This window comes from Passer domesticus, chromosome 12 (assembly GCF_036417665.1).
Source record: "Passer domesticus isolate bPasDom1 chromosome 12, bPasDom1.hap1, whole genome shotgun sequence".
Taxonomy (NCBI): domain Eukaryota; kingdom Metazoa; phylum Chordata; class Aves; order Passeriformes; family Passeridae; genus Passer; species Passer domesticus.
Genome location: NC_087485.1, coordinates 6529157 through 6552086, shown reverse-complemented (window position 1 = coordinate 6552086; position 22930 = coordinate 6529157). Strand labels below are relative to the sequence as shown.

The 22930-nt window shown below is 44.5% G+C and overlaps 2 protein-coding genes across 2 annotated transcripts in view; both read right to left on the bottom strand.

The window, feature by feature from the left end:
• Positions 1 to 165, bottom strand: part of EDC4 (enhancer of mRNA decapping 4) — a 32951-nt gene extending 32786 nt beyond the window's left edge. The window contains exon 1 of the mRNA XM_064386436.1: positions 8 to 165. Within this exon, the coding sequence (XP_064242506.1) occupies positions 8 to 86 (79 nt within the window). The 5' untranslated portion in view covers positions 87 to 165. The remainder of the gene's footprint in view (positions 1 to 7) is intronic.
• A 669-nt stretch (positions 166 to 834) lies between these two features.
• NUTF2 (nuclear transport factor 2) lies at positions 835 to 22525 on the bottom strand. The gene is made up of 5 exons (XM_064386246.1): positions 22396 to 22525; positions 13984 to 14108; positions 12420 to 12491; positions 8259 to 8357; positions 835 to 1407 (listed from the first exon to the last, which is right to left on the bottom strand). Exons 2-5 carry the CDS (start codon positions 14080 to 14082, stop codon positions 1294 to 1296), a joined length of 384 nt encoding a protein of 127 aa, XP_064242316.1. The 5' UTR covers positions 14083 to 14108; positions 22396 to 22525; the 3' UTR covers positions 835 to 1293.
• Positions 22526 to 22930: the final 405 nt, after the last annotated feature.

Here is a 22930-nt window from a genome sequence, read left to right as displayed (position 1 = left end):
TCCTCACCTCCCGGCCGGTCCAGCTTGAGGATGTCCCGCAGGTGCTGGGTGGCGTCCTCGATGTCGATGCTGGAGCAGGAGGCCATGGGGCCCGGCGCGCCGCCCGCCCGCGCCGCCGCCACCGCGCTGCCCGGCCCGGCCCCGCCGCCCGCGCTTCCGCCTCCGGCCCGGCCCTGCGAGCGCCGGGCGGAAACCGCCGCCCGAACGGAGCGTTCCCGGCGCGGCGGGGCGGGGCCGGGAGCGGCGGGGCCGGGCCGGGCCGGGCTGGGCTGGGCCGGACCGGGCGTCCCGGGGCTCCCCCGGGCCGGGAACAGCCGCCCCGCTCACAGCGGGAACGCGAGCAGGCTGCGGGCACGGCACAGCGCGGAGCCTGAGCACAGCCGCGGGCACGAGCCCCTGGCGGGCGGCCCGGCAGCCACCGCTGTCCCCCGGCTCCGAGAGGAGCTGACTGACCGCAGGCTGCCGCGGTTATGCTGCTGTACCACGCGGGGAAGTGCATCGGTAAAATGCAACAGGTGAGAACTAAGCTGTCGATGCTGAAAACTGAGCCAGAAGGCTCCGTTGTGGAAGCTGCTGAGGCGAGGAAAAGGTGTACGGAGGAGGGCAAAAGGTGAATGGAGGAGGGCAAAAGGTGAATGGAGGAGGGCAAAAGGTGAATGGAGGAGGGCAAAAGGTGTACGGAGGAGGGCAGAGCTGCCCCGCACTCACTGCCAAAACTGTCAGGAATCGTGCAGCTCGAGCTCCAGCTCTGCAGGCATTTCCCCAGCACACAGACACAGTCTCTCCCCCAGCAAGCACTGTCACACACGCTCCACAGCCAACTCATAAAAATAATTTAAACTTTTAAGAAAATCTCTGTTTTATTGTGTAATGTAGCATTGAAACATCTGAACAAATCAATAACTGGGCTGTACAGGCTGCTGTCCTTTCATTTCTTTGGGTTATAGAGCATCTTGTCAGTACATAAACAACAACCTTTTGCATTATAAATTCTTTCCGAGGCATGCTGGTACAACACAAATTTCTCTTATCAAATGCAGCTAAGTCTAACTTCCAAACATCATGCACAAGAAACTCATCTAGTGACAATGTAAACTCAGCAGAAGGGCAGGTCACAAGTCTTGCTTGCTCACGCTCTGCAGTGCTGCAGGTTTGTGTATGATATTTGGAATGTTCTGTGAGTGTGAATAATACCAGTTAAGAGGAGAGGAGGAAAAAAAAAAAAGAAAAAATAAAAGAAAAAATAAAAGAAAAAAAGAAAACCAAAAGCCCGGGTGCCTCGGGATGGGCTGCTCAGCCGAAGTTGTGCAGTGCTAGCCTGAACATGTCATTGGTGCAAACCCAGGCATCGTTGATGTTCTTTAATAGAAATATCTGGTGGAATCCCATGATAGGATCTTCATCAGCCTGTAGAAAGAGAGGGGGGGAAAAAGGTTCAAAACACTCATTTTTTTGAGAAACTTATTCCAAAACCCATGATGAGACAACTTGAAGCTAACGTTAACAGTGACATTACATGCTGTAAGATGTGCAGTACCCCAGGGGACACCAGTTCCACCAGAGGGTCTGTTCTGAGGGGCTTGGCAGACAAACACCCGGGCCCAGAGACATGGAAATCCTGCAACAGCATCTGAAGCTGGGGTTTTGTGGAACACTTGCTGACATGTCCCTCTCCACATGGATGGAACATGCTTGCCTCAGTGTTGAATCACAAATGCCTAGCCCAGGAATTAAGCTTAAAAGAAATTGGTTCAGTTTTTAACTGCTGGGCTTTGGGTGGATGGCAGAAGGGAGTTTCTGTAGAGTTGGTATCAACACGTTGCCTGGATGATCCAGGTGCTTTGGGCTTTGAAAGCCTTGCCAGAAACACAGCACTTCCCACTTCCAGTGTCCAGCAACAGCTGGAAGGGAGCAGAGCATTCACTGCAGCTGTGCCAATGTGTTCTAAGCACAGGGAATGCTGCAGCAGTGCCTCCCCTCCTGCCTGACACTATGTCTGGGTATTTACCATATTACTACAAAAGCAGAAAATAATTTAGAAAATATTACTAAAAAAGCAGACTAGTACTCCCACTTAATGTTTATTTACTCATCTTCTCAGAGACATTGTACAGGGATTAAGTCCTCAAAATATCAGAAATGATTCCCACATCAATCAGCTGGAAATCACACAACAGGATTTAATCTGAACAGCACACGGGCCCAACCACAAAACAAGCTCCTGATGGTGCCTGTAGTGTGTTCAATTCAGCATTTTTGGAGGATTTTAAGCTTTATTTTTTCAATGCATGACTATTCAGCTTCAGAAAAGGGAGGAAATTTATAAAAAAGAGGCTTGAAAAGCAGCAGCCAGAGCAGCTCATGAAAGAGGCTGTGAAAGCACTGAATGATCACTGGCAAGGCCCTGCTGCTGTTCACTGAGAACAAGTGAAAAGTCTGAAGAGCAAAGCAGACTACAGAATAAACAAAAAAGAAACTTTACTTTAAAAAAGTATTCATGGACTGTGCAACAAGTCAGCTTTGAGGACCAACTTGCAAAGGACATCAGTTTTATCAGAGAACAGCAAGTGTGCCAGAACACTGCTGGCATCAGGTGAGTGGAAAGGAAGCATTCAGATCCAAAAACCACTGCAAGGATTTCACAGTGACAACTGCCTGGGAAGTTAAGTGGTGTACATGAAGTGCAGTTTCTGTAAGTGTATGCTAATTCACTTTTGGTAAACCAAAGTGGGCCCTAGACTGGCCCCTCATGAAAGTGATACTAAAATAATAATAGATATTTATTTATTAAACCAGCTGAGAGCCTAAAGTTATCAAGGCAAGCACAGGGTTAGCAGATGTTAGGGAAGAACAAAGAACCAAAACCCAGAAGTCAGCAAACGCATAAGTAGGCAAAGAGCACCCACATATCAAATCCTGCATGCATTTCTTGTAAGTTAAAAAAATAAAATGCTACAGTAAAGTCATAAAAGGACAAGAAAAATGATCCAGCTACAGGATGCTTTCCTACTGAAGAAAGTAAATTGAGTATAACTTCTCAGCTTGAAAAAACATAATGAGAATGGGGAGAACAGGCAAGATAAATTACTATAAAACCATGAAGAAGAAAGTGAATGAGGAAACTACTACAGTAAGAAATTAGGAAGGCAACAAGAGGCCAGGAATACGAGCAAGTCAGTGTTCAATACGTGACTGAGTGAGAGAAAAATCCTTAAAGCAAGAGAAGTGGCAGCAGTCACTGTCCAGCAGACAAACAGGCAGCTTTCCCTCAGTACACCCCTGCTTTGCTTGAGGCAGAGGCTCCCAGGAAGGAGCCCCGTGTGAGCAGCAGCAGTTCTGCTGGGCTGGAGCAGCTGTCCAGGACGTGCCACAGCAGCCATGGCAGGTATTCCAAAGGAAGTGTTATCTACTACACGTGCCCAGAACAGAGGCTCACATTTCTGTGCTGTAGGGGTGGCCTGTGCACTGAAGCCCGTGGGTTTGTGCCTTTTCCAGCTTCTCCTGGGTGTCCAGTGAAGCCCATCCCAGGAGAGCCTCACCACTGCTCGGGAGCTGGCAGGTTCACAACTCCCAGCTGCCCTCCTTGTTCAGGTCACTGAGGCATCTACTACAACTTGCATAAGTACTTTTTACACCAAATTTGAGCTTGTCATTACTCACATGAGTATGCTTTAAAATATACCTCTGGGAAAAAAAAATACCATTGCCAGACAAGCTTTAGTGTAGGTCTCCTTGATTTCTGGTAAGAGCACTGCAGCTCTTGATGCTTTGGCTTAAGGAGAATTTCCTCCTTTCTTAAGAAATTCAGGGCTGGACACATGAAGAAGGACTAAAAGGGAATTCTCCCCAAAATGTTTGGTGTGGTACAGACAGCAAATTCCCACAATGAAGTCACACGTTATTGTTTTCTTTATTCCTTTCATGTTATCCCTTCATAGCATGGAGGAGCAGTATACTTTAAAAATAAGGAAAATCCTAGACTATATTGAAGGTGAAGTATGTACTTTATAGTCCATTCCCCAATTTTGACTATGTAATATTAGCACACAGCAAAGGCTCACAAGATGCCACAGAAAACACAGACTGATCCTATTCCATTTTAGTTTAGATCTTCATTCCAGCTCAGATAACACCACTGAAACTCTGTCTTTACTTTTCACTCCAAATTCAGGCATGTCCAACTCAGGATTTGCATTCTACATGTGAGCCCAGGCTCAAAACACAAGGGGCTTTAGTCCTCCTATAAAACTTTCCTTTGTGCAGTTCAAATTCTTCCATGACATCATTGAATTAAAACAAAAATTAAACAAGTCCCAGAATCAGACTGAAAGAATCCTCTGATTTCCAGGCCAGCCTTTTGCTCAGCATGAGCACAGACTACAGCAGCTCTGCATCACAGAACCACAGAAGGGACCTTTAGAGATCATCTAATCCAGTCCTCCTGTCCTGGGCAGGGACATCTTTCACTGCATCAGCTGTGTCTAGCAGAGTCTTCAAATTCTCACAGAACAGATGTTTCACAAGGTGTCCAGGCACCCAGGGTTTCAGTCTTCTCATGAAAATCTTCCCTTGTGTCCCATCTGTACCTTCCCAGTTATGTGGTTTCTAACCACTGTCCCTTGTTACACTGTCTGGCACCACTGAGAAGAGTTTGCTTTCAGGTTGTTGGAAGTACTCAATTACTTTTCACTGACATTTCAAGCAGATGCCCTTAGCCAGCTCCTCTCCCAGTTCCACAAGCTCTTCATCGCCCACAATCTTGGCAGCTTTTTGACCTCTCAGTTTTTCTACATCCTTTCTGACCTGGAGGCTCAAAAGGAAGTCCTCAGCTCACAGAGCAGTGAGTCATGTCAGAGTTTCAGATGCAACACTGCTTTACATTTCAGGTTTAGCTACACAATTTTCCTCCTCTTGCCTGGTCAGAGAGTTTTACTTCTTCACCAGCACCCCCAGCAATTATTGAGTGAACTGCAGGGTTGCAACAACCCTTACCTCAAAGGAAAGGATAATTACTTGAGACTGCAGGTTCTTTCAGATGTTAAGCCTTATTTAACGGGCTTTAAGTAATGCTTTAAGTGTTCAGCATGCATTACAAAAATACCCAGTGATTTTAATTGCAAATTTCCTTTTCCTTTTAAGACTAGGAAACACCACATAACAATTAGTTATTCACAATTAATTCTGCATGATCACTTCAAAAATCACACTCTGGGGAGAGCCACAGATCTGCCACATGGCTCTGAGAACACACAAGCCACAGCCATGCTTCTCAGCCCAGCTCAAGGGACAGAAGAGAGCACTCCTTACTCAGCCAGGACAGCGAGGACTGGAAGATGGGGAAGGCAGAGGGTTAAACGTTGTGGAGGGCTAGCCTGAAGACTTCGTTGGTGCACACCCAGGCACCTTGAAAATTTTTCAACAAAAAGGTTTGGTGGAAGCCTAGAACTTGGTCATCATCTGCCTGAGCATGACAGGAGAAATACATTACTAGGTGAAGCACACTGAAGGTACTGGGTGACATTCTGGATGAATATTGGCAAAGCAGGGTCACACCAAAAGGAATTCACTCCTAAAGGCTTGTACTGATGCTCACTCTTCCTAGCTGAAGCAAGCAAGCAGCACTCAGGCAATGAACAGCAATAAAAACCAGTATGACTAGAATAAGTGGATGTATATTTATTATACCTCTACAAAAGGATAACCCCACCCAAACATTGATACTATCAGCACCCATTAAAGAGGATCTTTGAAAGCAATTACTGCACTGCTTTAGCCAGCCAGTCAGATCCCTGCTAGTGACATTTACCTACTTAGATGCTCTGCTACTCTGCAGCATTTTCTCAAAGAAGCTGTTGTGCCCCAGCCCCTCAGTGCAGGTGATTATTATGATGCAAAAGTTTGGTTTTAAAAGAATTTATTTATAGTTCATGGTGGCATATTAGCATGCTACTGGTGGTCTTGGAAGTGCCCTTCCTTGTGCAAAATTCTCTTACAGCTCTCCTTGAGAGCAATATATGCAGGGTGAGCAGCCACATCACTAAGAAGGCAGCTTTAAATAACAGTGAGTATGCAGCCCCACGTTTGCCTGTTATAGTGTTCCCTGCTCAACTGGAGCTACATGAGCCACTTGTTGGAATGCACTACCTGCACCCAGCTGATCTCAGTGACTGTACACAGAGCAGCACCGAGATGCAGCAGAATGGCTGTCAACGTGTGTGAATTGGCATGAGAGAAAAGCATTCACTGTGTAAGACAGCCAGGTTCATTCATGCCACAGACTGTTCCTGAGATTTCATTTGTCCACCTCTATAAATATTGCACAGGGCAGAAGTATGAAGTTAAGGTTTTAAGTTGACTTTGACTTTCTGGACACTTGTTCTGTGAGAAGCAGCATTCCCAGGGATTAAGATGTGATTTTTAAAGCTAAGGTTTGAGACACATAAATGTGAAGAGTGGAAAAACTTTTTCTCACTTACTAAAAATTCACAAGCAAGATGCATTTGATCATGACAGTAGGCATACTTTAACCCAGTATTTTCTCTCCAAATACCTGGATGCTCTAACACATGATCCCCAAATTATATTGAGTAATTTCAGCTTGCTGAAATCACTCAGAGGTTAAAAAATACATCAGAAAATACTACTCCAAGTCATGGTATTTATGGAAAGCTCCCAGACTGTATTTACAGTCCCTCCATATTAATGGATTATGGTTTGAGAAAACCCAATAACTTTTAGAATATTTTAGAACATGGTATCTTGCCACAGGATCCAACACAATCACTGGCTGCAAGCTTCAATCTGCTTGATAATTATGCAATAACCTTAAAACATGACTGTGCAAAACCAGGTGCAGATGTGACTGGCCCAAGACATTGAGTCGAAGGTCTTGATCACATCACAGAATTTTGTGCACACCCAAGAGCAAGGCAGGAGATAAGCATGTCTGTCCTGTAATTCAGTGCTTTCCATGGCCACGTGTGGCTGCTTTTCCACAGAGTGTGTGCAGCTGGGACTGAACAACAAACAAGCTGGAATCCAACTTGCAGCTTAGGAAGCAGGAGCAACTTTAATGAGAGCCAAAGCTTCCTATGTTAGGTTTAGCAGTGGATGCATTACACTGGGCACTGCTCTTCTCAGCTGCCCAGCCCAGAACAAAGAGAACAGCTTAGCAAGCAGATTCAAACATTCAGTCCTATGTCTGCTTAGTAAAAAGTACAGTGTCAGTGGAAGTTTGAATGCTTTGATAGTAGAAGTGCCATCAAGTGAGCAGGAAAAGGAAATCTAAACAGCTATTTTAAAACAAACTGGGTGCAGGTAACTCTAAAGACTGGTTGGCATTAGAGGCCTGACTTCACAGCATGGCTGCACCAAATGAACTCTGATAACTTAACTACTGCTACATAATTTCACATTTTTTAAACTAATACCACCCACTGTGAGCAAGTTCTGCCTGCAGCTGATTTGATGTACAGAGTATTTTTGCAAATTCCAGGACAATATCTTTCATTCATAAGCAGCTTCATTAATTTACAAGTATGTGGCCCTGGTGTATTGGCAGACTGGGTAAGTTTACACAGTTCAGTAGTATCACTCACACAGCAATATGGTCATACTAAGCCTGAAAAATAATCTGATTCTTCACAAGAAGCAGCTGTTTCAACAATAAGTGTTTGATCTCAGAGGCAACACTCCCATTGCTGAATCAGTTTTGATTACAGAGGTACTGGACTGTACTAACACCAGGATTATATTCTTGTGTCCTGTGACAGTAAAAAAATGTATGGACTCCCTGAAGGGTGGTCAGTTAACAAAATGAAGTCTGCTAAATCAGAGCTCAATGCAAACATTACATCAAGGAGGATGTTAAACTAGATGTGCTTAAATTGTCCAAGAACACAGTGACAATGCTTTTAAATGCAACAGAGGACACCAAAACCTCACTGCATCAGGGTAAGGGAAATACTGAGGCCTCTAGAACCCACATGGTATTTGTCTGCACAGTAAAATCCACAATACTTTGCTTGGCAGAACATGATTGCCAAATTACAGGTGGTTTACCTAGAACTAGGTATCTGAAGGAAGGAGCATTTATTGACAAGTCTCAAGCAGCAGAGGAGCAATATCCCAATGCAAGCTTATCCCTGCTCCTTCCCCACCCAAGAAAGCATTTAAATGTATTCAGAAATCAGATGGTTTAGAATCCTGCAAAAATCTAAGACAAAAGCACTCATGAACCTGTAATGGAAAGAGTTTACCTTAAGCTGTCCCACTACCATACTGAGTATACAGCTATCAGGTGTAGGTTGGTGGTCTTGTGCTGTGATGCTGTGTTGTATTTTTTGGAAAGGGAGGCTCTGCAATGAAAAGAAATCAAAATAAGGAAATGTACAGTAACAGAATTATTTAACTTACAAAACAAAGACTGAGCAAATCCAACATTTTGAAGTGTTAGACTATAGTGGCAGTACAGCACAGAGAACTGTTGCAAATGAGGGCACTACCCATGCAGGGTAAATTTTAGGAGATGTGTTTTTCAAGCACCAAAAGAGAAATTATGTCACCATACACAGTAAATAGTACCTTTTCCTACTCTAATTGCACTGCCTGAAGGCTTCACATCATCTGTAAGCTCAAAATTCTTATGATGAAGGAAAAAAAAACTCTGCTCTGAACTGTGTTAAAAGATTTTATCATCTAATATTTGATGTTTACCAGACAACTCCAAATTTGTTTCTTTGTTAAAGTGGCTACGAATGGAAAGGAAAAGTGGATGAAATCTTCAAGACTTGAAATCTACATATCCACTCTTGCCCTTTTTAATTCCCCTGACACTCAGGTAGCCAACATCAATGTATCTGGAGGTATGTGTGCAAGGAACACACCTTGAGAAACACCAGGCATTGGAGAGTAATTCCTGTCTTTCAACTTAGACCACATTCACATTCCAGCATGGACAATTCCAAGCAGTGAACGTGAAACACCCGGGAGATCTAGAGTCCTGTCACACAAATGCAATTTTGGGACTGTTCTCCCAAAAGCTGCATTATTGCTGGCTGCTTTAGTGGCAGTTCAGCATGGATGGAGTTCTGGGTGACCATGTGGCAGATACTCGAAGTCCAGGAGCTGCACAGAAGGAAAGCACGTGGCCATTCAAACCTCAGGTGGCACTTGGATGCCTTTGCTGCATCTCCCTGATTTGGAAGCAGGTTGAAACAGATCCAAATGCATGCTTCAACAAGTTCTGCATTTCCCTCTAGTGGAAGGAGCCTCAAAGACTTCCTAGAAGGCCTAGGTAGAGAGACATGACATGAGTCCTGCTGTAGCAGATAGGAAGTACAGTGTTGGCTCTACAAGCCTAAGGCTCTAGGAAGAATTCCAGGAAGCTAAATCCATGGATAACGGAGAACACAGCAACTGTGGAAGGACCAGGATCTGAGGAAGCAAATGAAGTGCAGGAAGCAGCCCTCTAATTAGAGGGACACTATTCAAGAGCACCCTTTAATAAAGCCTGCGGTGTTTCCTCTTGGCTGGAGTGCAATCCCAACAAACTCCCAGTGCAAAGTGAAGCCACTGCTTTGTAGCATGGAACAGACACTTAGTAACAACACAAATCCAGAGCCTTCCTTTCTGAATGACCAGCAGACTGTTTTCCAGGGTCAGCATCCTGAACTTGAACGTGCAAAATGCCCACACAGCCTGCACAAGCGTAGGCTGGGAAGTTGCTTTTACAAAAGAGTACTCCAAGAGTCACACCTCAGCACAAGAGCTTCTTGTTGAACAAGCCCTGCAAAAGGATTCTCTTGAAAAGGCAGAGGGATGAAGGGGAATGAATGCAATTCATTCCAGGGAGGAAGGAAAGGCTTTGGAAATCAAGAGCTCTGCAAAACAAGGAACAAAGACAAGGCTGAGTAACACAGTGGCTGTTTCAAGTACCTGATTCCACAGGACAAGGAAAATGGCCTCAAACTGCATCAGAGGAGGTTCAGGTTGAACATCAGGAAGAACTTCTTGACTGAAAAGGTTAAGCTTTGTAATGGGCTGTCAGGGAAGTGGTGATGTCAGCACCACTGGAAGTTTTCAAGAAAGAACTGGACATGGCACTTAGTGCTGTGGTTTAGTTAACAAGGTGGTGTTCAGTCAAAGGTTGGACTTGATCTTGGACAGCTTTTCCAACCTTAAAGATTTTATGATTGTCCTCTTCAGAGGAAAGTACCCCAAATAGCTGGCCAGCCTAGTGAGCTACTCATGTGATGCACTGGGAGAAATCCCACTGGAAAAAGTAGGAGAAGAGGTTACAGAAAAGATCACTGATTTTTAAGATAGGCAGAGGCTACCTCAAAAGGACAGCTACTTATAGACATGCACCTGTACTGGAGTGAAGGATTTTGTGCTGTGAAAAGTACAATAAAAGTGTCTAAAAAGCATGCAACCACACGAAAAGAAAGGTTTTTACCATCCTTTGACATTAGAAATTGACTGGTCTTTCACTATGAAAACTATGGAATCTCCTTGAAGTCAGGTAAGAGAAATTAGGCAAGAATAAAGTTGAGTAGCACAAACTCACAGCTGGCAGCAAGAATACCTGTCTCAGCTTCCTCCTTGGTCCAGTGTGTTCATAGAACTATGTAATTGTTATCTCAAATGCTCAATGTAAATCAGGCTGCCCCTAATTAACACTCTATGTTAAACAAGTCCAGCACCAATTAGGACAGAAGGAACAAGTGTCAACTCCCACGCTGTAGCAAGGTACAGATGTGCTGGGCCTGCAGAGCAATGCTCATACAACCTTGCCCTACTATATTAGCAGACTGAAAAGGTGCCATACCATTGCTGCCACACAGCAAAGGACTTGATCTAAAAGAAAATGCCACCTCTTTGTGCTTACATCAGTTCAGCAGCCAGGCACTGAAGGACACAAGACTGCACAAGTGCACAAGAGTTTCGGTATCAAACTTTCAGGGCTGTGCTGAACTGACTAAGCAGCTCCAGAAGCAGAGTAGGTGAGCACATAAAGCTGACACAGCAACAGGAGCCCAGGCAGCTGAGTGCTGACAGAGGAATGCTGAGTGACTTTAGAGTCACTGTAAGCTGATACAGCCCATAACGAGCCACGGCGGTGGAAGGGCATGGAGGAACTTCAGTGCATTTCCTCCTTACTTTAAGCAGATGGATGCAAGCCAGAAAAAAATTCCCTAAAGCAGAGTAGTGTGTCTTCAGTCACCAATTACAACTGCAGCAGGCACATAAATCCAGAAAGTCCACCTTGCACCAGCAACAGGGAAGGTAAAGATAGTGGGAAAGGGGCTGGATCTGCACTGGGCTGAATCCAAGGCAGCAATCAGACACTGTGGCCAAGCAAATGCTTGGCTGGTTGGGTATCTAAGTGGCTGCAAGCCCAAAAGTCTGAAGAACACTGAGTACACAAACAAGCAACCCTGGAGCTTGGCTATCTCCTCACCTACAAGCAAGCAGTCACTGCTGTTTCTGAGATGTGCAGCCTTCTCAAAGGCAGCCCAGGTACCTAAATCACAGACCTGAGGGCAGAGCTCAGTCTTTACAGTTAAAGATGCCTTAGGCAAGAGAAGCAATTCCAAAACACAGGAACAGTAGCTGTGCAATAAGCCAAGTGTCAAGTTACAATTATTTTTCTTCTCAATGTGTAATAAAAATGTCTGAAATACCATACTCAGAGCAGACTGTCTGGTGACCTAAAAAGCATGTCCTCTGCATATCTCGCAAGAGAAACAAACTTTCTACTCTCATGACAGCTTGCAGGTACCCCCAGTTTTATAACAGAAGCATGGATTTACTCTAGAAGATAGAAAGTATTTTATTTTAACTAAATGAACATATAATTCCAGTGTCCTCTCACTTGCTGAAGAGGAATCACGTTTCAAAGTCCTGAACCATACCTGCTCACATCTGAACTGCTGACAAATCTGCATTGAGGATAAGTCAGCTTCTCCACTATAGAACTTATTTGCAGTTTACGTATCAGAAAACAAGTTGTTCCTTGCTGTAATGAGTCTAGCCTTTATCACAGACAGATCCAAGTAACAGGTTTGCTATTGCTTCTTCCTTGGCATGCCTTAAAAGATCAAAGGCACCTTTCACTCTAGATCAGAGGCAGCTTATGCATTAGACCTTTTAAAAAAAATAAATCAATAATGTCAAATACAAGTGCAGTCACAAAGTAACCTTGCAAACTATGGAGTCAATTAACATTCCAACATTAGAGCCAACAGTGGAATAACCCACTAGACAGCAGTAATTCATAATATTTCTTGAAGACCTAGGCTGGAAGCACAAGTTCAAGATTTTTGAACTGCTTAAGTCTAATTCAATTTTCCAGAAGCAATTCTCTTCTGGTCTTCATAACTGTTTCCCAAAACATTCAGTAAGGATTACAGACTTACAGTGAGTTTTTCAACAATGGCTGCTTTGCCCTGGAACTGCTGTCCTTCCCACGTAAGGCATGATGCATCAATCTGGGGGAAAAAGAAAAATGTCATCAACTTAGGTAGCCCTTAAGCAATCCTGATAAGAGACTTTATGTATTTAGCAGAAATCCTCAGAATCCAGCTATTTGAAAACTACCTCAAAGGGACATAGAAAGAAACCAGCAAAATCAATTGAAGAAGTTTGGAACAATCAATTAAAAATTAAATACACTATATTTCAGTATCATAAGTCTACCAGCAACACAAAACAGGGTGTGTTTTCTCCACAGTTCAGGAGCTGCACAAAACAACACACATCAGTGACCTGCATAATAATTCTCCTAATTACATGTGCACAGGGCTCTTCATTGAATGATGGAAAGACCCTAAGGGTGAAAAAAAGCCAGGAGTTCACTGTATGGAAGGCCCTAAATCCAGGAATTTAAATTACTCTGTACTTAGCACTACTTTGAGGACTGAATGTACTTTGGAATAAAATACAAACTACTAAGAGCCTTCATATTTAGAGCTGTGGTTGGAACACAAACTGCTTGGTTTTCTCTCTCTCTAGGACTCTGTACACAGCTTCTTGGGCAAAGCAAACCAACAATGTGGCATGCAGCAAGTACACAACAATCCCAAGAACAAATGGTATCAGTGCTGCTGGATGTTGCTGAGGTATAAAGAGGGGTGTCAGAAGGTGTTGAACCATTTCAATCCTCAGGAGCTTGCTGAAACTTCAGCTCATCCAGCAAACGAAAAACCAGCCAGAAAAACAGGATATGCTGCTAGAAGACTTGTCAGCCTTGAAGTTCTTGCTGCAACTCCTCAGCCATGCAGCAGCATTCCTCACCATCAGCAATCAGCTCCACACACAGAGCACTTTGCATGCTCTGGAGGAATCTTCCCCCAAAACTAAAAGCTGATGTTCCTTGCATTTGTGAATTACAGTTTTCTATTCTGTTATCCAAGCCTGCTTGACCCCAAATAAGAAGTAAAAAAAAAACAACTTAATGTTTGAGGAAATTTAAACTAAATTTGCAGTTATTTAACATGTTATTCTACATTTTAAACTGGATTTAAAATTGTAACTCTATTTTACTGTTCAGAGGACTAATATAGAATGAGGTCCAAGAAACACCTGCAAGAACCGCTAAACACAGGGTAGGACTTAAATTACATCCCACTTCAAGAGGGATCCAAGCAAATCCATGCCTGTAAAGTAATGGCAAACTAAGACTAGAATGTTTGCTTTTACAGAGCACTTCATCACAGGATCATCATCAAACCCCTCCAAAACAAATCACTGCCTACAGCTAAACAGGGCTTTTGTGAGTATGACTGCCTAAAACGCAAACAAAGCTCAAAATAGAAGTGAGACATAAAAGCAATAAATAAAAGTGAGTGTGATTGCACTGACTGGCATTCTGGAGTCAGGATAAAGCCCACTATCCCACCCTGTGTATTCTCACACATCAAAACAGGGAATTCCAGACTGCTAACGGGACAGAGTCCCAGCTCCCTTTCTGGGGATACTTACATATATTGCTCCTAACTGAGTCCTGTCTGCATCAAAAAGCTGGTAGTAATGTTGTACAAAGCTGGATCCAATCTGCTCCCAGATAGGCTTGTCTCCCATTCTGAATCCTCAACCAGAGCCAGTGACTACAAAACAAGCAAACAAAATCATCAGAAAGACCACAGGAATAAGTGTAACACTTGGCTTGAGTATTAGCATCGAGAAACACAGATCCTCTCAACTAGCCTGAATTTTTCTTTGGGATAAGTAGGACAAACTCACCTCTGTATCCCAGACTTGTAAATAAAAGTCTTGGATACTGAATGGTTTAATTTCTAATTATAGATTTGGTTTGTAGTGCTATTTCAGTGTAAGGTCACATCTCATGTACAAAAGTGGAGAAAAAGAACAAAACCAAGTGTCACCACCTTGTCTTCACATATTTCAGAAGTTACACCATCTGAACAAGCTGGCAAGTGCTCACTGTTTCAACTTGATCTCCTTTACTGTAAACAACTGACCTGTTAACATGGATTGTCTGCAAGTGGCTTACACCAACTGATTCATGTATTTAGCTCCTCAGGTATCTCACCATCCACATTCTAAGAGTGTCCTGTCAATGGCACACAACAAGAATTAAATCACTAGCTCGTTGCTCAACACAAGCTTACTGCCCATCCTCTTCTGTCAATGAGACTGAAGTAGACTCTACATTTATCTTTGAACCTGTGATGACTTCAAGACACAAACCATGATTTTTCATAGTGGTGAGAACCTGCAGTTCCTAGTGAGGGTGCTGAAGGCATCCCACACTTCTGAACACAAGTCCCTCTATTCCAGAGGGGTTAAGCACAGAGCATGCACAGCAGTCTAGACAGATCGCTGTTACATTACATTTTTCAAGACAGCAAATTCATTTTTATTTATCCTGATCTCTCTCTGAAAGTCTGAAGAATTCTGCTAAAATTCAAACAACAAAAATACTGCACTCAAACCCTGCTACATTATATTTTGAGACCTGAGTTCACTTCAAGCAAAGTATACTTGCTTAACATGTACATCTGTCAGCCACCAGTCCCTCTTTGCAATCCCTGTCCAGGAACCTTGGAGTTACAGGTTTAAATTGCACTGCAAGCCTAGAAAGGTATGAAATTCTGTTTTAGGCTTCCTTTAGCTGTCAATTACTCACACACCTGTGTAAGATTTAACAAATTCCTAAGAGAAGCAAAACACACATTCCCAAGATCTGCACAGAGGATACTCCCAGGCCCAGCTTTCTGTGCACAGTTGGACAAGAAAGCTCTTTTTGTATTTGAGGCCTCTGAGCTTTACTCATACAAATGGGAACTGAAATGGGTTCAGACTCTAGGTTGGAAGTATTAAGGTCATACAGATTTGGCCAGACTTACAGAAGAACAAATCTCTTTTGTCAGATCAATGGCCTAACAGCAGGTAGCATCTGTGTTTTCAGGGTGGTAAATTCAACTACCAAGAACAACTGCTACCACAGCTTTAAACACCCTTATTTCACAATCAGACAGCTAGGCAGTATAGTCAACATCAAAGTCACCAAGCCTGCACACCAACATAAAAATTCAAAGTCTTGTTGCCACATCACTATTGTTTCAACTGCTCCAGAGACCTGCAGTCTGGTGTCAGTCACCATCATGAGCTCTCCACTGATACTTGCAGTACATACCTCAGTCTGGAGGAGTTTACCCAGTGTGGCCACTCCTCTGGGAAAACACATAGCAAATTAAAAAATCACCCAAGTACAACAGATTAAGGAAAAAAAAAAAAAAACCAACCCCACATTCACCTCCCAAACAACTTAAAACTAGTTCTTTACAAGTGAAAAGGTTGTATTGATTGCACATCCATAATTGCTGCATACCAGCCTAACCTGGAGTTGATCTAGACATCAAATAAAATCCCCTAATACAGGCTGAAGTTATGTTGAAGAAAAACCACCCTAAAACCATGGCACCAACTCCTTGGAAACTCTACTGAGTGATGCCCACCCTGCTGAGAGGTAGGACTCATATTTGGAAACCAGAAGTAGTAGGACTTAAGTCTGATGCCTGCAGTTTCCATTCCAGACCTGTGGGTACCTGGTTTGGGATGGTTGCAGTGGAGCCAACAATCAGCACAGGTGAAAATCACATTGATTCACTTTGTATGGATCAAGCTTCAATTCCAACACATGAAGTTACATCACTGTCAGATATTCCTAAACATTTTAGGACAAATCTAGTTGACACTATTGATGCTCAGCAGTCACACATCTAACACTGAAGTCGAGGACAAAAAATAACCACCATCTTATTCTTGTGAAGCTAAAGCAAGGTAGCTATTGCCATATTAAACTTCCCCACACACAAGATGTGCATTCACCCTTAACAGCTCCCTGCACCATCACACAAACCCAAAATCAAGCTGTACACCAGCACTGCACCTCATTTAGTCCCTCAAGGCACAACAGCCTCTCTCAAGCACCAGATGCCTTCTGTTCAATCCTGAAACTGTGAGAAAGCCTTAGAGACTGCAAGGAATGAAGGAATTCTTATTTTAAGTACGGAAAGTAGAATTGCAGTTTCTAGATCTAAAAATTAGTATGTTAGCTTGCTATCTCCTCCTAATAAAAGTATTTGTATTTTGAACAGTAAAATACTATTAAATAAATACAATTAAAAAAAAACAGAATGAATTTGGCCAATTATAATGTTGATTTTCTCAGAAATGAGAACAAGCTAAAAAAAATGTGTCGAAATTAATGATCCTTGACTAATTGTTTTTGTTTGCTACAACCTTACTCTCTTTCCTGTGCCATTCATATATGGTTTTGCTGAACACTCATTCTTCCTGGGAAGGTTTATTTTCCTTTTCTGATTTGTCACCTTTTCCTCCATGCTGTCTTGTGTTTTCTGCCTGTCATTACAGATGTAAGAGGCTTAGAGTTGTACCTAAAGAAAGAACAAGATGGGAATGATCTGTGTCATCAAGCCCAGTCCCTTTCTGTGTGACACCACCCATGTAAGACTGTATTGATATACTTATCAGTACTGTGTTTTAATGATATAAATATAATATAAAGGGCTTTAAGATCTATTGCAAACCTGTGAGGCAAGCACAGGTTCTGGTGTTACCAAACACTAGGGGAACACAGGGATGCTTCAGAGCCATTCAGCCAAATCCACCTGTGGTTCACTCAAATCTGTCCATGGTAACAGAAACAAGAATATTCACTTAATGTAACAGCAGATAAAAGAAGTTTCAATAAACTAGAAAGCTCCTATGATGTTGCTTAAAAAGGACACGTGTCCTTTTAAAGGCACCTGCTAAAAGTTACTATTGTGTAAGTGCATTACTGGATATTCCACCTTAATTCCCCATGGAAAAGGAGATAATTTCCTTAAGCTAATTAATTTCCTTGCCTTTGTCACTTCAAACCAAGCCTACCTCCTCACATCCACTCAAGAACATCATGGACCATTTGATTCACAGCTTCTTCACAAGGCACAGCTGTAAAGCTGAGCTACCAGCATATAGTGTAATACTTAATTCACATTATTCACTCTATTTCTTGGACTCTGCTCATACAGAATTTATCCCCACCCCAAATACCACCCAGCAGGCAGTGCTGAAGCAGAAACCCAGTACAGGGCAGAAAAGCTGCAGCTCCCAGCAACTCTGTCTTCAACAGGTATATGCTGACACTGCTGAAGGGCTTCTCCAGAGGACCTTTTGCAGTGACATCAAAATAAAACTCTCCAATACCTTTGCCAGGCTGCAGACTGACATGTCCAGAGTAAATCCCATCCCTCTACACACCTCTCACCACAATCCCTACACATCTCATCCTACAAGATACCAGGGCATCCCTGGTGATTGCTTTGCATCCATCTGCTTTGGCACGTGGCAGACTGCACCAAGGGCAGGACGAGCTGCAGGACCCAGTGAGCAGCAGCACTGAAGAGAAAGCTGCACCCATAAGACAGAGAAGACCTCGAAGAGAACAAAGCCACCACTGGGCCCTGAGTGACCTTGAGAAAACTAGGGTTACACGGGTTCAGGCAGACTTTTTTATCCACAAAATCCAAAATACAGAATCTTTCCTGTTGCTTGTCCCAGCTTTGGTGTTTCTGTCTACACTCACCCCCTTCCCTCCCTCCTGCCTTAGCTCTGGGTGTGAGATCAGCACGAGCAGACCAACACTGCTCTGACTCCTAAGGGGAGCTCAGTCCTTAAGAGACTCATTTTCTGCCACCTGTCTCGATGAAACCTCCTCCTACTGCTTCCTTCACAAGCTACAAAACACATGATTCTGTCAGTTTGCTGCAGCACAAAGTCCATCTTTCTGCTCATGCAGCACCACCAGAGCTACTCAGAGGGACAGCTTGAGGAAAAGTCACTTTTTTACTTGGGAAAACAAGACTAATAAAGAGATTGCCCTCTCTGAAACACACAAGTGCCAGTGACTTTTGGAGCAGGTGAGCTACTGTCACAGCTCTGCAGTATGAAGAAAGAACAAGAAGTTGCTTCAGCCAGCAGCTATGCTTTACCACATTATCTGACCTGGACACACGTAAGCTTGCTGCTGTCAATTAAAAAAATTAAGTCATTCTGAACTGGAGCAAGGTAGGCCCATGATTCTAAAGGAATACATTTTCTGAAAAAGTCAACAAAAACTAGCATGAGCAACAGTAGAATATAATTTGCTAAAGAAAAACAGAGATGGTCTGCCAGGGATTGCCACATTTGAAAAGCAAGCTGTATGCAAAGAATCAATGAACAACCACCAGAGGCACAGAAGGTCTGTAAAGTCTTTCTGGTCTGCAAAACACTAACAAAAAACCCACTGAATTTAAAGAGGAACAACCTCAAACCTAGTGCTAGATTAAAAAATTGCCTTCTCTTATCCATTTATGACTATATCTATTCCACAAGCAATCTCAGCATAAATAAACCATGCTCCCAGGATAGTAAAGCCAGCCCAACACCATCAAAGTTCTCTCTCTTAAGATTGAATTCAAGCTTGTTTTCTGGAAGATTTGAGAATCAGTGCAACAAATTAGCACCAACACCACCCTTAAATCTGTGCTGCTGGTCCAGTAACACATGTCTATCCACAGCAAACATGGCTCTGACCATCAGCTGCTGCACCCTTCACTACTGATTAACAGGAGCAAATAAGGACAGTGAAAGCACTCTCAGCTTTTTCAGCTCCTGATACTCTTGCAATTTCTACCATACAGGTATTTTAGATTACTTAGAATAGAGAGTCAGCAGTCTTCAGACTGGTAAGTAAAGTAAAGCAGCCAACAATTTTAGGCTATTTTTCCTTTAATTGCTTTTCTTTTGCCACTAAAACTTGCAGACAGAAGTGTCTCCAGTGTGCACTTTCTAGGAACACAATGGAACCAGCATCACAGCACCAGTTAATCTTCTTTCTATTCAACTGCACCAACCACTGATAACAGATCACCCTCCTTTATCAAAGGATACACTCCCAACAGAGAAACTATGCAAATTATCCCAGAATAATGCAGGTTTGCTCAAAGCAGGACAAACCTGTTCCACTGCTGACTGCCCTCACACAGAGGGCAGCTCCTGTGCCCTGCCCAATCCCATCTGTTCAGTCATGCCCCCCGTGTCCTGCCCTGCCATGAGGTGCCCTGAGAAAAGCCTGGCTCCATTCTCCTCATAATGGCCTGACAGAGACTGGAGGCTGTGCTTAAGCTCTACTCAAGCCTTTCCTAGACTAAACAAGGGCAGGCCAGGCAGAGTGCCCAGCAGCACAGGGATGCAGAAATACTGGAATTTACTGAGGGGCATCATGCCTCATCAGCCATTTATGCTCAACACACTGCAGCTCTGCCTGCTAAAGGCCAATTCAGCAGTCAGCCTTGCTCATCTGAAAACCTGTAACATTTGCAGTTGAGGAACAAATTTATGCATTCAGAGACCGAAGGAAAGAAGTGTTTCTCTGACGTATTTCACAATTTTCTCCACAGCAGCTGACTGATCCACAGAGGAGAACCCTCTGTGAACTGCAGCTCAAGGCCAATCAGAAACCATTGACTTCAGAAACCTCCACCAAGTAATTGCCATGGACTGCTCTGTGCAAGAAATTACATTATCCTAAATATGCTTTTAGAGCTAAAAATAATTAAGTCTAGATATGTGAACAGTGAAAGGATGGAAAGGGAGAATAGAATGGGAAAGATGTCAAGGTCCAGACTATTTCATTTTGGGAAATACATTTACTTTCCCCTTCTTAGTCTTTTTATTCCTCTACTCCAGCTTTGTTAAAACAAATTAATGAGGGAATTATGCCAACCTGAAGCACATCTTTTTTTTTTTTTTGTTAGAAATGTCAGCAAGTGTAAGGCCAGCAGTACACAAAGCAGCTGAGGAAGAGTCTGGGAAAGCTTTCACTGTGCCTGCAGCTCAATGCTCATCCCAACCAACCTGACAACCTGAGAGAGCCACACAGAGTCAGTCAGGATGATTTTCAAATATACAGACATATATTACACAAAACTGCAAAGGACATAATGTTTTGTTGTTAAGCAAAAGCCACAATGCCACACAATTGCCTTTTTTTCCAGAATATTCTTCACACAAAAACTGAATTCAAGTTTGCAAGGCTGAAGCCACATTTCCTTTCCCCAGAATGAATGCAGGGCCATTCAGTTAAAAAAAAAAAAAGAAACAAAACCAGGAGGCACTGGGGAACTGGAGGGGAGAACTGCTACACCCTCTTTTTCTTCACCTTAGAGACACAGTAACAAAACACTGAATGGCCAAACTTGCCACAATATCTATAAGTTTCAAAACAACCTAAAAGAATCATTCTTGCAATGTTACCAGCTATCAGTATATATTGCAAGTCCTAAACTAATCATACTCCACCCTTTCACTAACTCAATCATCCTCTTATGAACAGGGACAAAAGAAATCCCAGCAGAGAGAACTGCAGAAAGTTGTTACCATTTGCATTTTTTTAAAGTCCTGAACAAACACAGATGCTAAACAAATATATTTCAAATCATCTAACAAGTAACTTGCAGCCTTTCAGAAAAACAATCATTAGGGGCCCAGTGGGAAAATAGTTAAATAGTCCAAAAGTGAGCCAAAATATCACCTCACTTTAAATGGCATTTCACTATATACAGAAATTTTGCTACTTCTAGGTGAAGGTCTGGGAAATGTCTTTTGTTTTGTTGCTGCTGAAAGAAAATGTGAAGTCACTGCACAGAAATACAGAAATCACTGCTTGAGCACAACTTTTCAAGGCAACAGAGTATTAACTTGAGATGGCAGCTGATTAAGGAATCAGAATTCACTTTCAAGCAACGTTTCTGCAACCAATTCCTGCCCAAGCATTTACCTGGGCTTTTTTTTTTCCCAGTTCAATACAGTATGTCCAGCTCTAAGCTATATTTACACTGGAAATTATGGATTTCAAATGAGCTGAATTATTATTTCAGCCTGCCTCAGACAGGAAGTTAATTTGAATTGCAAGAACAGGCTTTTGGGGATTTAAATGTCTTCAGAAAGCTATCTCACATTAACTGAATGTAAAACACACTCCTTGCTATAGCACATCTTTGGTTTTGATTGTTCTCAAAGCTGAGAAGTGACAACAGCCAGAGAAGGCAAAAAAATTTCTCTCTTGCACATTATACTTGAAAACAGCAACTCAGTGTAAAAACTACGTGGCTGCAGCAAATCACTGAGCACATTTGCTAGTTTCACTCCAAGGAATCAGAAACCTTTCACGTTCATTGTGACAAAGTGATTCAAGCACGTCAGGTACCTTCAGTCCTCTCACAACCTTCTGGCAAGACAGAAAACAGCAAGAACATTAAAACACAGCACAGCCTCTGCCCTCGCAGCTGCCCGTTCACCCCCTTCAACTCTCCTCCCTGCGAGACCGAGCCGCGGCAAAGCAAGACCGAAGCACCGACGGGCACCAGGCCGAGAAGCCTCTCTGAGGGCAGCGCCGGGGCTGCCGGCGGGGCTCGGCGAGGCTCAGCCCGCACCTCCCCACGCCGCCCGGCCCCGCCGCACCGATCCGCCCGAGCCTGCGGCCGAGCTCGCCCCTGCCGAGGCCCCTCGCTCCCCCGGCCCCCTGAGCCCACCCACACGCGGAGCCCGCCAGTCCCGGGCACGGCGGGCCATGGCTCGGCTCCCGCCGCGCCTCCGGGACCGCGCTGCCGGCGCCTCAAAGACGGGGAAGGTCAGCGCGGCTCCGCTCGGCGGCTCCCGCCCAGCCCGGCCCGCGGCAGCCGGCAGCGCCCCGCGGCGGGGATGGGGCTGGGCCGCGGGGGGCGAGCGCGGGGTGTGGCGGTGCGGGGCGGCGCGCCGGCCGCGGGCGGTGCCGGTGCCGCTCCCGGTGCCGCTCCCGGTCGCGCCCCCCGCACTCACCCGCGGCTCCCACTATGGCGGCGGCGGCGGCCCCGTGCGCGGCGCGAGCCCCCTCAGCCTCCCTCGCCCGCGCTGCTGCCCCGCCCCGCTCCGCCCGGCCCCGCGGCATGCCGGGACGGCGAGTCGCACCGGCATGCCGGACGCGCTCTGGGAGCGGGCAGCGGAACTACAACTCCCGACAGGCCCCGCGTCGCGCCCCGCGGTGGCTCATTTGAATGAGGGAAGGGGCCCGCGCTGTCGGCCCCGCGGCGGCGCCGCGGAGCATTGTGGGATGGTGGGGGAGCGGAGCGGGGCCCTGCGCCTGTGGAGAAACGGGGCTGAGCCCCTCAGGGACGGGTTCTACCCTTTGGGGAGAGGATTGGCCCCGTTTGGGACAGCGTTCTACCCTTCTGGGACAGGACTTTACCCCTGTGGAACAGGGTTGTGCCCTCTGGGCGTGAGGCCCTGCGTGGGGCCGTGGGCGGTCCCCACAGCGCTGCACGTCCTGAAGTCAATTTTAGTCCCTCCATAAGGGCTATACACTGACGATTTTTTA

Coding starts and splice junctions, on each gene's coding strand:
- NUTF2 (XM_064386246.1), bottom strand. CDS start 14,082: ATGGGAGACAAGCCTATCTGGGAGCAGATTGGATCCAGCTTTGTACAA. Junction 8,358..12,419: donor CCATTGTTGAAAAACTCACT/GTAAGTCTGTAA, acceptor TTTTCATTGCAG/AGCCTCCCTTTCCAAAAAAT. Junction 1,408..8,258: donor TGGTAGTGGGACAGCTTAAG/GTAAACTCTTTC, acceptor CTCTTTCTACAG/GCTGATGAAGATCCTATCAT.